Source organism: Denticeps clupeoides, unplaced genomic scaffold, assembly GCF_900700375.1.
Source record: "Denticeps clupeoides unplaced genomic scaffold, fDenClu1.1, whole genome shotgun sequence".
Classification (NCBI taxonomy): Eukaryota; Metazoa; Chordata; class Actinopteri; order Clupeiformes; family Denticipitidae; genus Denticeps; species Denticeps clupeoides.
This window is the reverse complement of record NW_021630086.1, coordinates 305792-318761: the sequence shown is the minus strand read 5'-3', so window position 1 is coordinate 318761 and position 12970 is coordinate 305792. Positions and strand designations below refer to the sequence as shown.

Here is a 12970-nt window from a genome sequence, read left to right as displayed (position 1 = left end):
ACTTGGAATTGAGAGAAATGATTCTTGTAAAAAATCTTGTACATCTACGTGCCTTTTTAATTCCTAATTATCTAAATTAAAAATCATCTGTCATCTGGTGGGTAACACACCTTACTGCTTCTGTTCTGTACGCTTATTTATCATTGTTCATAGTGCCACATGCAGAAAATTGTTGTTTTGTGTCATCTGATGTGTCTAATGTTATATGTGTGCTGCTCCACTGCGCCTTTTAAATGTCCCCCTCGGGGACAAATAAAGTTCTGAATTGAATTGGATGGAATGGAGGCCTCTGAAAGTCCCAGTTTCTACCAGTCTCCTGGGGGACTGTCCCGCCACTACTGGTTGTAAGGCGCTCTGGATAAGGGCGTCTGGTAAATATTATAAATGTAAATGACAGCAGTGACATCAGAAGACATGACTAGTAAATGAAATGAAGTGAAGAACACCAGCTTGTTCACTGATGGTTCAACAGCTGAGTTGCCTTCTGATTTGCGAGTCTCCTGCAGTTCATTTCTATTCATTTCAGAATAGATTAATTCTAATTCTAATAGATGAATTCTAACACCAATTCCATTTACATGAGAAGATCAGTAGGAGAGTGAAAAGTTCCGCTTAATTCTTTTTGTTTGCATGTTTTCTTTCTTTTCACTTTCTCTCTGAATTCAGAAGCGGTTGTTAACCTGACAGCCTGGATCCTCCGATTCTTTATTCAATATGTCAGGTTTCTACTGCTGCTGAAGGTGTGGAGGTGGAGGAGCTGCCAACAGCGATCTGTGAAGGTCTGAAGTGTCCCACCCAAGGACAACAAGCTCCTGACCTCCTCACAGGAACACAATCAATACCCAGAATGCATCAGGCACAGTCGCACCGTCTCCAGTGTGTGTGTGTGTGTGTGTGTGTGTGTGTGTGTCACACTGACCTTAATACAATATTTAGAGTCAGGAGAACTGCAATATCCACTTTGTTGTGAATGCAAATATAAATGTTTCATCTCATAAATGTGTTTCCCTCCACACGCTGCTTATAAATTCATTTATTCAGCACCTGTGATGTGTGGAGAGCTGCTGCAGAGCTGATGGAGAAACCCTCAACAGGTACCCACACAGAACGTAGAAAGTTCTCGGTTTTATGATCATCCATCCACCATCAGTAATCTTCTGTTGAGCTGAGGGAGGTTGGAGGAACCCATTTCAGATGCTCATGTTTATCATGGTGGAGGTTTGAACGTATATATTTCAGCTTCTCCGCTTGGAAGTGCCCATGTAGATGTTCTACAGGACAACAACTTCTGCAGGTCTGGTGATGTTCCAATCACTCCTGGTTCTCTGCACCATATTACTATCTGATGTCTGCAGCCTGAAAGAAACCTTCCTGCTGAGGGTGGAGCAGATGCCGGTGAGGTTTTTGGTGGCAATATAGAGATGAATGTGTGGTGGTGTCATGGCTGCTGTGCTTCTGTTTCCATGGTGATTACTGCTATGTGTGATGTGTCCCCGGATCTGGTAATGGCTTTGGGTGTGTACAGCCCTCACCCTGGTGACCCCGGTGACCCTGATGTTTATCAGCTGTGGATTCTGGGTGGTGTTCATTCCCTCACGTTGCCGGGCGGCTGGTGGCAGCGGGTGGCAGCGGGTGACACTGGTCATTTTTAGACATGAAATGAGACAAAGTCACATTGCCCACAGCAACTACTGTATGTAGAGAGTTGGGGTGGGTAGTGAGGGAGAGACAGATGGATGTGAACAGACAGAATAAAACATGTCCATTTGATCTTCTGTCAGAAGAAAGGGCGCGCACACACACACGCACACACACACACACACACACACACACACACACACACTCACACACACACACTCACACACACGCACTTTTTATTTTCAGTACTATTAGTGAGGAGCTCTGCAGTCCATACACTTCCTGCATCACGTGTGAGTCCAGCGGTCTAGTGTGTGTGTACCGTACCTATTTGTGTAGGTGTGTGTGTGTATTCTATTTATGTGTGTAGGTGTGTGTGTGTATTCTATCTATGTGTGTAGGTGTGTTTAGTCTATGTGTGTAGGTGTGTGTACTGTATCTATGTGTGTAGGTGTGTGTGTGTTTTTATTCTATTTATGCGTGTGTGTGTACTCTATCTATGTGTGTAGGTGTGTGTGTGTGTGTGTGTACTCTATCTATGTGTGTAGGTGTGTGTATTCTATTTACATGTGTAGTGTGTGTGTGTGTGTGTACTCTATCTATGTGTGTAGGTGTGTGTATTCTATTTACATGTGTAGGTGTGTGTGTACTCTATCTATGTGTGTAGGTGTGTGTATTCTATTTACATGTGTAGGTGTGTGTGTGTGTGTACTCTATCTATGTGTGTAGGTGTGTGTGTGTGTGTGTGTACTCTATCTATGTGTGTAGGTGTGTGTATTCTATTTACATGTGTAGGTGTGTGTGTGTGTGTACTCTATCTATGTGTGTAGGTGTGTGTATTCTATTTACATGTGTAGTGTGTGTGTGTGTGTGTACTCTATCTATGTGTGTAGGTGTGTGTATTCTATTTACATGTGTAGGTGTGTGTGTACTCTATCTATGTGTGTAGGTGTGTGTATTCTATTTACATGTGTAGGTGTGTGTGTGTGTGTACTCTATCTATGTGTGTAGGTGTGTGTATTCTATTTACATGTGTAGTGTGTGTGTGTGTGTGTACTCTATCTATGTGTGTAGGTGTGTGTATTCTATTTACATGTGTAGGTGTGTGTGTACTCTATCTATGTGTGTAGGTGTGTGTATTCTATTTACATGTGTAGGTGTGTGTGTGTGTGTACTCTATCTATGTGTGTAGGTGTGTGTGTGTGTGTACTCTATGTGTGTAGGTGTGTGTATTCTATTTACATGTGTAGGTGTGTGTGTGTGTGTACTCTATGTGTGTGTGTGTGTGTGTACTCTATTTACATTTACAGCATTTATCAGACGTCCTTATCCAGAGCGACTTACAATCAGTATTTACAGGGACAGTCTCCCTGGAGCAATTTAGGGTTAAGTGTCTTGCTCAGGGACACAGTGGTGGTTAGTGGGATTCGAACCCGGGTCTTCTGGTTCATAGGCGAGTGTGTTACCCACTAGGCTACTACCACCCTACTACTCTATCTATGTGTGTAGGTGTGTGTATTCTATTTACATGTGTAGTGTGTGTGTGTGTGTGTGTGTGTGTACTCTATGTGTGTAGGTGTGTGTATTCTATTTACATGTGTAGGTGTGTGTGTGTACTCTATCTATGTGTGTAGGTGTGTGTATTCTATTTACATGTGTAGGTGTGTGTGTGTGTACTCTATCTATGTGTGTAGGTGTGTGTATTCTATTTACATGTGTAGGTGTGTGTGTGTGTCTCCCACCTGAGACTTGCCTGCCAGGATGGATCTGTCAGCCTGACGTTCTGCTGGTGTCCAGGTGTGATGGGCGGTCGGTGCCTGAGCTCCTCTGCCAGTGTGTTTGTGTTTCAACTTCAGGGCTTTGAACTGATGGACCAAGATGAAGCTGCAGGACGCTGCTGAGGGGGTGGAGATGGACGGACAGGAGATGAAAGGGCGGCAGGAATGATCAGTGAGAAAATTGACCAAATTTTCTGAATTCATAAGCGATATTGGCAGGATGGATCAGAGCCTTCAGAACTGAAATGTTCATCTTGTTCTTTCTGAAAAAGTTCTGTAGGTGCTGAAGGCTATTAGGAGAACTGTAGAGTGGGACCTGTCTTCATTAGAAGATCTGATACGTATCCAGATGCAGGGACTACAATTCATTTCAGAGACGATATGCTTTTAAAAAAAAAAAAGTGAAGTGATTGTCATTGTGAAACACTGCAGCACAGCACATGGTGACACAGTGAAACGTGTCCTCTGTATTTAACCATCACCCTTGGTGAGCAGTGGGCACCAAGACAGGCGCCAGGGAGCAGTGTGTGGGGACAGGACCTTCATCAAAGGGACCTCAGTGGCACCTTGAGGGATCGGGATTTGAACCCGTAACCTTCTGATTACAGGGTCACTTCCTACCTCGCTTGGCCACCACTGCCCCTAAACCTTTAATTCAGCTTTTAATTGAGAAGAATGTATGATTCTTCTCAGTTCATACTGGCATTTTACACTAAAAATACAGTATAAAACCTCACATTCATTTCATTAAAAAAAGTTAATTTCATCAAGGTATTTATTACTGATTCGTTAAAAAGACTCAGTGAATGAACTCCATCTCCATCTTGCTTCTGTACAGTGCATAAAATGTCTTCTTCCAGGTTCAGGTAAATGCAGGATGGAGAGCATGAACGAGAGTCTTCAGCAGGTCCAGGGTTCTGCATGAAGAGCGGAACGCTGCCTCTGTGGAACTGTCCAGTTGATGAAGGTTGACTTATGAGTCCGTGAAGATTCTCAGTCATCCAGGTGAAATTGTCTGAAAGTTTCATTCTGCATCCACAGATCAGGTTGACAAAGTTGACTCATGAGATGTTGGATCACTGGGCTTCCCGGAACATTATCAGCCATCATCATTGTCATCTTACGGCAAATAAAAAAAAGAACTGGTGCGATAAGTGAAGATTTGTGTAAATTGGTGTGTAAATGGATCTTCTGTTCATCTGACGGGGGTTTATTCTCAGGTATCTGACTGTTGATGAGGTTCTCCTGCCATGGAGGTAATCTCATCACGATGGTGGTCTGCCTGATCACAGCTGTCAGGCTGAGATGCTCCTTTTTAATTGGATCACATCTGCACCGAACGCCACAATATTGATGTGACAACAGAAAATGTCAGATCCTGGTGGCTCTGAAATGTTGGGAATTAAGAGCTGACGTGAGGACGTGTTCTGTTGCCAGTCAGACTTCTCAGATGCTTCTGACCCCATTCATCCTGGTGTAAAAAGAAGAAAAACTCTCTACCCAAAGCACAGGATTAAAACCCCTTCAACCTGATTCTACGTGGCAGAAAGAGGCATGAGCTTAAAAGAATGAAGAGTTTCTAATGTATTAACACCAGTAAATTACTATTGTAGTTACATGTAAGTATTGTATGTACAAAAGGTACCAATGTTACAGAAAAACCCAAAAGAAAAGAAAAGGAGAAAAGGACAGAGGAAGAGAGAGGACAGACATGAGCCAAGCTTCAGAGAAGTCGCCTGATCCGGGAGAAAAACAGGTTGACGGGAAGAGCAGAAGAGAAAATTATTTTAATTCATTTGACCAATCAGAAGGAGTTGTTTCCATCCTGTCACGCCCTTGGTATCTCCTGTTTGGGGGGTATCGTAGCTCAACAAAGACAAAGCAGGGGACCCCAAACAAATGGCTGGCCTTTCACACGTCTTGCTCGGGGGAAGGCCATTTGACAACGATATGGAGAACAGAGGTGATGAACCTCAAAGCACGTCATGGACCTGCAAGTTCCCATCTTACACTGGCTTTAAACTGGGTGCAGGAAGTGCGTCGTGAAACTTGCACGTTGGTGTTGTCCTGTGATGAACCAAAATACCTTTCCAGTCTGTTTCAGGATTCGAACCTGAACCACGTTCTGCTCCTAACCTGGAGTTCTTCAGACGACAGGAAGCAGCGGTGCAGATGACGCTAATTGATTCCCGTTCCGAGAGGATCTGATTACAGGACGAGCCCTTTAAACAGCTAATGAGCTTAATCGACTGCACTTGACAATCTCATTTAAACTCCCGTCAGCCGCCAATTAAGCCGCCTTGAACCTGACTGGCAGCGTTCTTCATCTCTCCGATCGGGCTAATCCCACGCTGCAGAGAGGATGGTGGCATTAAGGAGCCGGCTTTCTGTTTATGGCTGTGTTGAGGTGTGTGTGTGTGTGTGTGTGTGTGTGCCCTTTGGGGGCTGCAGTGTTTATTGCTGCAGTGAAATGCGCCGCTCTCCTCTGCAGCCCACGGCAACCATTGTCTCAACAAAGCCTGTTAGTTGCTGGTGCAATCGAGGCCTTTGGGTGCAACGTTCTCCCCCTGAGCTCCTGCTGTGAGGCGTGGCAAATGGGATCAGAGAGGCGCGGCTGGGCTGATAAACATGAAGGGCGAGTGATGAAGCCTCGCCGCTGCTTTTCATCATCACCTCCTCAGCCTTCTCTTCATGCTCTTCACTCTGTAGAGTCTGTGTTTATGTGGGGACTGGACTGCTGCTGTCATTCCTCAGGTCACCTGGGTGCAGCAAGATCTACTGAGGGAATTCCCGCATGGGACAGGCGGTGGCCCACGGAGACCCGTCACAGGGCTGATGGTGTTCCTCCACGGAGACTCGTCACAGGGCTGATGGTGTTCCTCCACGGAGACTCGTCACAGGGCTGATGGTGTTCCTCCACGGAGACCCGTCACAGGGCTGATGGTGTTCCTCCACGGAGACCCATCACAGGGCTGTTGGTGTTCCTCCACGGAGACCTGTCACAGGGCTGATGGTGTTCCTCCATGGAGACCCATCACAGGGCTGTTGGTGTTCCTCCACGGAGACCTGTCACAGGGCTGATGGTGTTCCTCCATGAAGACCCGTCGCAGGGCTGATGGTGTCCCCCCAGGAGACCCGTCACAGGGCTGATGGTGTTCCTCCATGAAGACCCGTCTCAGGGCTGATGGTGTCCCCCCAGGAGACCCGTCACAGGGCTGATGGTGTTCCTACTGGACTCTTCTAGCTGGAGTCGGTCTTCTAGCTTCTTCATGTTGATTCATTACTCCTGACAAGGGGCTGAGATAAATGAGGAGAACTTTAGTGCAGCTTGAGACAGTAGGATTTAACATCGTTGTCCCAGGTCCCACTGCATCATTCGATTTTCCTTTTCACAGATTCCAAACCAGTTCCACACACGAAAAAAAACACTCTGTTTCATGCCAGGTGGGTCATCCATGTTCGTCTCAGTCCAGTTAGCTGATCTGAACTGGTTTTCAGAAGGCCAGTAATCCTTGGGAAGCCCTGAATGGAATATTAATGGTCTCTGCAGAAAATCCCCTTCTACTGCCCTGCTGCTCATGTAACGAAAACGCAAATGATTAAATAAACAGATGAAGATCCAGCGAATCCATGTGTGAGGAGCGCCGCTGTCACCGTGCGAGCATTTCCAGACGCTCCGGAGATCCAGAGACTAATTAGGCTGATTTACATGTCGCGGCAGACAGAATTCCAGTTTTAATGAGCCCTCAGCGGCGTGTTGACCAGCCTCACCACTCAGATTTAACTCCGACTTTAACACAGAAAATGGCTCTCCGTCCAGAGGCAGGAAGTTCAAAATCACTGGTTCCTCCTGCGGTCACCTTGACTGAAGCCTCATGGGAGTTTCTGAGCTGTTATGACGCTGGAGGCGAGGGGTCCCCCGCTTTCCGTCATTAAGGAACACGGAGAGAACAGGAGAACCCTGATCTCAGGAGACGGAGATGGATGAGCCGTCACTTCCCACATGCCCTCGGGGTCCAGGAAGTCTGTCAGCAGGATGGAGCTCCATGACCCCACCAGCCAGGGCTCTGCGTAGAAACACAAGATACAGAAACAGCAGGAAAATCTGAGAAGAGCCCAGACTTATTGATTCAGGAGATGAAAAGCTGTTAGAAGATTTTACATCTAATCAGAAGTGCAAATAGAAAAAGGTGCAGAATTCTATAGACAATGAAAGACCTGATTCCACTTTCATTCCTGATGTTCACACTCATTTAAAAAATGAAATGAAATATAGAAAAATCGATATACCGATATACAGTACCGGCCAGAAGTCTGGACACCTTCTCATTCCACGTGTTTTCTTTATCTTCATGAGCATTTACGTTGGTAGATTCTCACTGAAGGCATCAAAACTATGAATGAACACATGTGGAGTTCTGTACTTAACAAAAAAAGGTGAAATAAGTGAAAACATGTTTTATATTCTAGTTTCTTTGCTCTGGTTACTGCTTTGCACACTCTTGGCATTCTCTCGATGAGCTTCAAGAGGTCGTCACCTGAAATGCTTCTCCAACAGTCTTGAAGGAGTTCCCAGAGGTGTTTAGCACTTGTAGGTCCATCTGAATTGGGTTCAGGTCCGGTGACTGTGGAGGTCAGGTCTCCACTTTTTGTTAAGTACAGAACTCCACATGTGTTCATTCATAGTTTTGATGCCTTCAGTGAGACTTTGAAGTGTGTCGATACTCCTGTCAAAATCACATTCACATGTGTTTCATCTGGAGTAATTTATTTTTCTTAATATAAAGTGCTTTGATATGCAGGACTATATAAAAACTATGGATTTTCTGTGTAAGTAGCTGAAGATCTCCACTTTTTTAATGAGAATTAAAAGCCATCAGCTCTGGTCTCGCTTCACGCGCCGCTTTAAAGAACTATTGATTTCTTCATTCTTCCTGGTTTCAATTCTCACCTCTTTAGGGAGATACTTAACCTGGGCAGAAAAAAACAGATTTGTACACATCAGACACCTCCTCATCTCCTCTCAACTCATCGGCAGGAAACGTTTCAATCAGACTTCACACAGGGCTTGTGGAGGTTCTCAGCTTGGTTATCTGCTGACCAGGACTCCTGCTGGAGACCTTCAGGAGAGTAGAAAAGGGCGGGCGGGGCCCATCTCAGCGTCCTTTCTCTTTCTGAGAAAGAAAACACACACCTGATTTTTTAAAACCCATTTGCATTATTCAGTAAACCTTGACGGAGGAATCTGTGTTGATGACCTGGAGAACTGAGGAGAAAACATCTCGAAGGTGGAGAGAAGTCCAGGCTCAGCTTCATGGCTCGGTGCTGAAATGAAACTCATTTTTCCATTTTGAAAAACAAACACTGAGCGAGAACCACTGAGAACTGTGGGTCTGGAGGAGCAGTTGTCACCGCGTTCTGACTCCTGTTGGTATGTGATTGGCCCTGGCACGTCTTCATTTCTGCTGCTTGTCTCTGCCTCCCTGCTGCTTTCTGATTGGCCGACTCATCAGCGTTTGTCTGCTCCTTCTGAACGTGGTTTATTACCGGCATCTGCAGCAGGCGTTGAGATTCGAGGCATTTGTTGGTCTCCCTTTGCTCTTCTCATGGTGGAGTCAGAAGCCAGATCTGAGGCTGGATGGACTTTGATGGCTGCTGCATCCTCCACCCACGCCTCCATTCATTGTGCGCTAATGGGATTCAGGGTGTCGTTTTCATGTGACAGGACTGTGAAGGTCCATGGTGTCGCGTTCGGCTGTGGCTGTAGAAGGTGTTGATGTTAGATAAGATACATTTTTATTGTCATTGTCACTTCTCAAGGAATAACGAAATATAAGGTGCATACGACTCAGTATGAGGCATATAGTAAAGACAGGAAATAAGACCGACTTAAATAACAAACACACAAAAAACACAACAAACACAAACAAGCATGAAACAAACACAAAACACAAAAAACACAACAAACTCAAAAACAAACAAGCACAAAACACAAAAAACAAACACAAAACACAAACAAGCACGAAACAAACACAACAAACTCCAAAACAAACAAGCACAAAACACAAAAAAACAAACACAAAAAAACAAACAAGCACAAAACAAACACAAAAAGCAAACACAACACACCCAAAAACAAAGATAAGAAGAGTTGTTGTGTCTCGTCCCTGTTTCCTGTTGTCAGTCTGGAGCTCCTGGTTAGCTGATCTGGGATTACTGGTGTAAACGTCCTCCTTCTGTCGTATTTCCCCGTGTTTCTTGTGTGTGTGTGTGTGTGTGTGAGGGCGTTTATTTATTAAAATCCTCTGGTTTTGAGTCGGTTGTTGGCGTCCTCCTTCCTCCAGATACTCTTGTCAGTTTAGGGCCTGTGACACGCGGAGGCCTGACGAATGACGTATGTCGCGCTGCTGGAACTGATGTTGTATGGTGGGTTAGGATGATGTGTGTCTGATGGGACCAGACAGAAGTGGTGATTGGTGTGTAAAGTGATCCCTCCTCACACAGCGGGATTTGTGGTCTTTTGGTTCATAGTCGAGTGTGTTACCTGCTAGGCTCCTACCACCCTTGTCCAGGTGACCAACCTTCCCTCTGCTAGTCCTGAACTCTGTGGTCCTCGCTGGAACCGCCGCAGCTGAGCAGCCGGGTTCATCATCATGCTTTCAGGAGAGGAGAACATCACTGACCAGAACATTTCCCCATAAGGGGCCTGGACAGTGTTTTACAGTATTAACTTGTGAGAAACCGTTTCATTGGAAGCACAGATGTCTTCAGGCTGTGCTGCTTTTTCCCGGGTGACATTTAACATCCATTCGACTTGTTGTCTGATTGGATTGTGGAACAATTAGCTGCAGTGAGATTCTATTATAGCTAAGTGCCATTTGGACAAACAATAGATGTGAGAACATTGATGTGTGGTGCAGATATCCCATTGATTGTGGGACTGCAGTGAAAAATGTCTTGTCTGCGGTCAGGTCCACTTTGGACCACAATTAGTTCAGATGCTTTCTGCATTGTGCTGTTCACATGAGCAAGATGATGAGATTGGAGGAACCCGGAGAACGTTAATGAGCAGGGACAACAGCACCGTCACTCTGGTGGCCCATTATCATTTCTTGTGGTGCCAGAATCTCATTTGACCGCATTTTTAATTAACGCAGCGCTGAGGAAAAGGTTTTGCGGACTGAACCCAGGGCGCTTCAGAGGTAATCGCCGATTGCAGGTAACTTTAATCATCCTGCGGCGCCACGTGGGATCGTCTCTGAAACCTACTTTATAAATGCCGCTTATTACCCTGCTCTTTATACAATCACGCTAATTGGCATTTGAGAGGAACAAAAGCCGAATTTCATGTGTTTAATCACAGCATTTTAATCTGTCAGAAAAAGAAACTTTTCTATGAATTGAGCTGAATTCTGGACTCATCAGAAGTCCAACGTCTCGAGGCCTCCACCGTTCACAACCAGACAGCTTTGATCTCCAGCCTTTTATTCATCCTGTCCATCAGAGTAGCGATATTCATCTCTGGATCATCTGGACAGCATCCCAGCTGAACCCTGATGAGACTCCGGGTTTCATCTCCATGGGTGCTGCTGTGCAGGAAACGACCTGCTCTCTGGAACTTTGTGGGCATAAACATTCAGCTGTCCTCCACCCCGGGGCAGCAGTGCTTTTCTTTTCTCTTCTTAATGCACCAGTTCAAAGTTTAGGATTTCAAAGCAGCTTTTCTTCTGAAGGAACAGAATTGCTGAATTATGCACTGACTGTTTAGCACAACCAGTGGAGGCTGGAGAAGATCAAGGATGGACATCCACATGCCAGCGAGGATGAGCATGGATCAGTTGTCAGCTTTTTATCTAGACGGTGGCTCCTCTTACACAAGAATATTTAAGGTTGGATGTGTTGAACTTGAAGTGTATTGAATGGAATTTGTCAGTAAAGTTCTTCTGCTCGAGATGATGTCTGCTCTGTTGTCATGAACAGTAGGAATAATTCATGCGACGTAGTAAACAGCGGTGAATCTGGGGTACATCTTCATCATTAAGAAGATTTCAAAAGGCCCTAAATGACTGGGTGCTGGAGAGCAGCACATTAATTATTCTGCACCAGCGAGGGTTGCTGATGGGGGTGAGAATGGCGACTTCACAGGGGGTCGCTCGCCCGCTCCGCTCCTCGCTCTTTACACAATTACAGGGTTCCTCACAACAAGATACTGGCAACGGGCGGAGGGTTCAGGAGAAAACAACCCAAAACCTGCTGATGGCCCCGCCCACCATGCGGCATCTCTTCATCCCGCCCGCTCCACGCTGTGCTTCGATTTTCCTCCGTTCCTGGGTGCGTGGAGGAGAGTATCGAGCGGGTGTGAGGACGGGGGGGTGGACAATCTGCGAACTGTGACAATGAGAAGAACCACACTTCATCAACACACGTTCTCCACATGCAGAACCCCGTAGAGCGTTTAGATGTGGCCCAGCCCAACATCTTCCTCAGCACTTCCATTCTAGAGTCCGAACATTCATTAATACTTCACTTTTAATTAAGAACAAGTGGCAGCATCATTATCCGTCATTCATTTAATTAAGATAAGAATAAGAACATATCCGTCCAAACAGCAGAATTCAGAGTGTCGCTTTAGTCATGATGGATCAGGGTGGAGATGAATGGCCTGAATGTTCTACATGAAAGTGGCCAGATGCTGTCCAGTTGGGGTCAGTGGGTTCAGTCTGTCACCATAAAAGGTCAGGCTGATTGAACATCTACAGTCATGACCTTTCAACAGTCAGACATCAACGTGAATACACAGCGTCTGAATATTCAGTGAGCAGAGTGTGGTGATAAACCATAAACCAGCATAAACCAGCATGCTGTCTTCTAGGTTTATTACTGTCCACAGTGTCCAGTCCAGCCCCTGCTGTCCTCAGAGATCAGATTATGACCTCCGAACTGCTCATGGTGACCAGGAGACGAGGTTTCAGAGACCAGTCAGTGTGTGCAGAGTGGAGAGAATGCAGGATGAGAGCTCCATCACCAGACTGAAACCTTCCTGCTGTAGACCATCATTACTCCAGTTCCATACAGGACATGATGTAGCTGATGAAAAGATAATCAGGTTTGCTTGGAGGTAAGTAGCTCAGATCCCACAGTTCAGCTGGTGACCAAATATGACATTTTGTGCATTAACATGGAGATCTAACAAGGAGCAGAACATGGTGGACAATCATCCAAGTCCACTGTCAGATACTGCTGCCCTCTTCTCATCTTCTCATGGGATGATGAAGATCCTCATGTCTGCAAAACGCTGCTTTTTTACTGCAGTCGTCATTCTTTTCATGTCTTCTTGGATTTATTGTTTTGAGCATTGCAGACACTCATCATCCCCTCTAAAAGTTTCTGTAGCTTTTCATTATTGACCATCAGTGGCCACGGCAGTGGAGGAGAGCTGGAGATGAGGGGGACGGGTAAGGTTGCTTCCTCTATTAAGTCTTCACCATCCTGTTGATCTTCCACGCTGCGTGGTTGCTTCTGGAAGTAAACAGTTGCCATGGTGCTGAGGGGTT

The 12970-nt window shown here is 45.6% G+C and overlaps 1 protein-coding gene across 1 annotated transcript in view; it reads left to right on the top strand.

Annotated features, from left to right (window-relative positions):
- Positions 1–6287, top strand: part of LOC114782617 (plexin-A1-like) — a 42896-nt gene extending 36609 nt beyond the window's left edge. Inside the window, exon 11 of the mRNA XM_028968495.1 lies at positions 6171–6287. Within this exon, the coding sequence (XP_028824328.1) occupies positions 6171–6287 (117 nt within the window). The remainder of the gene's footprint in view (positions 1–6170) is intronic.
- Positions 6288–12970: the final 6683 nt, after the last annotated feature.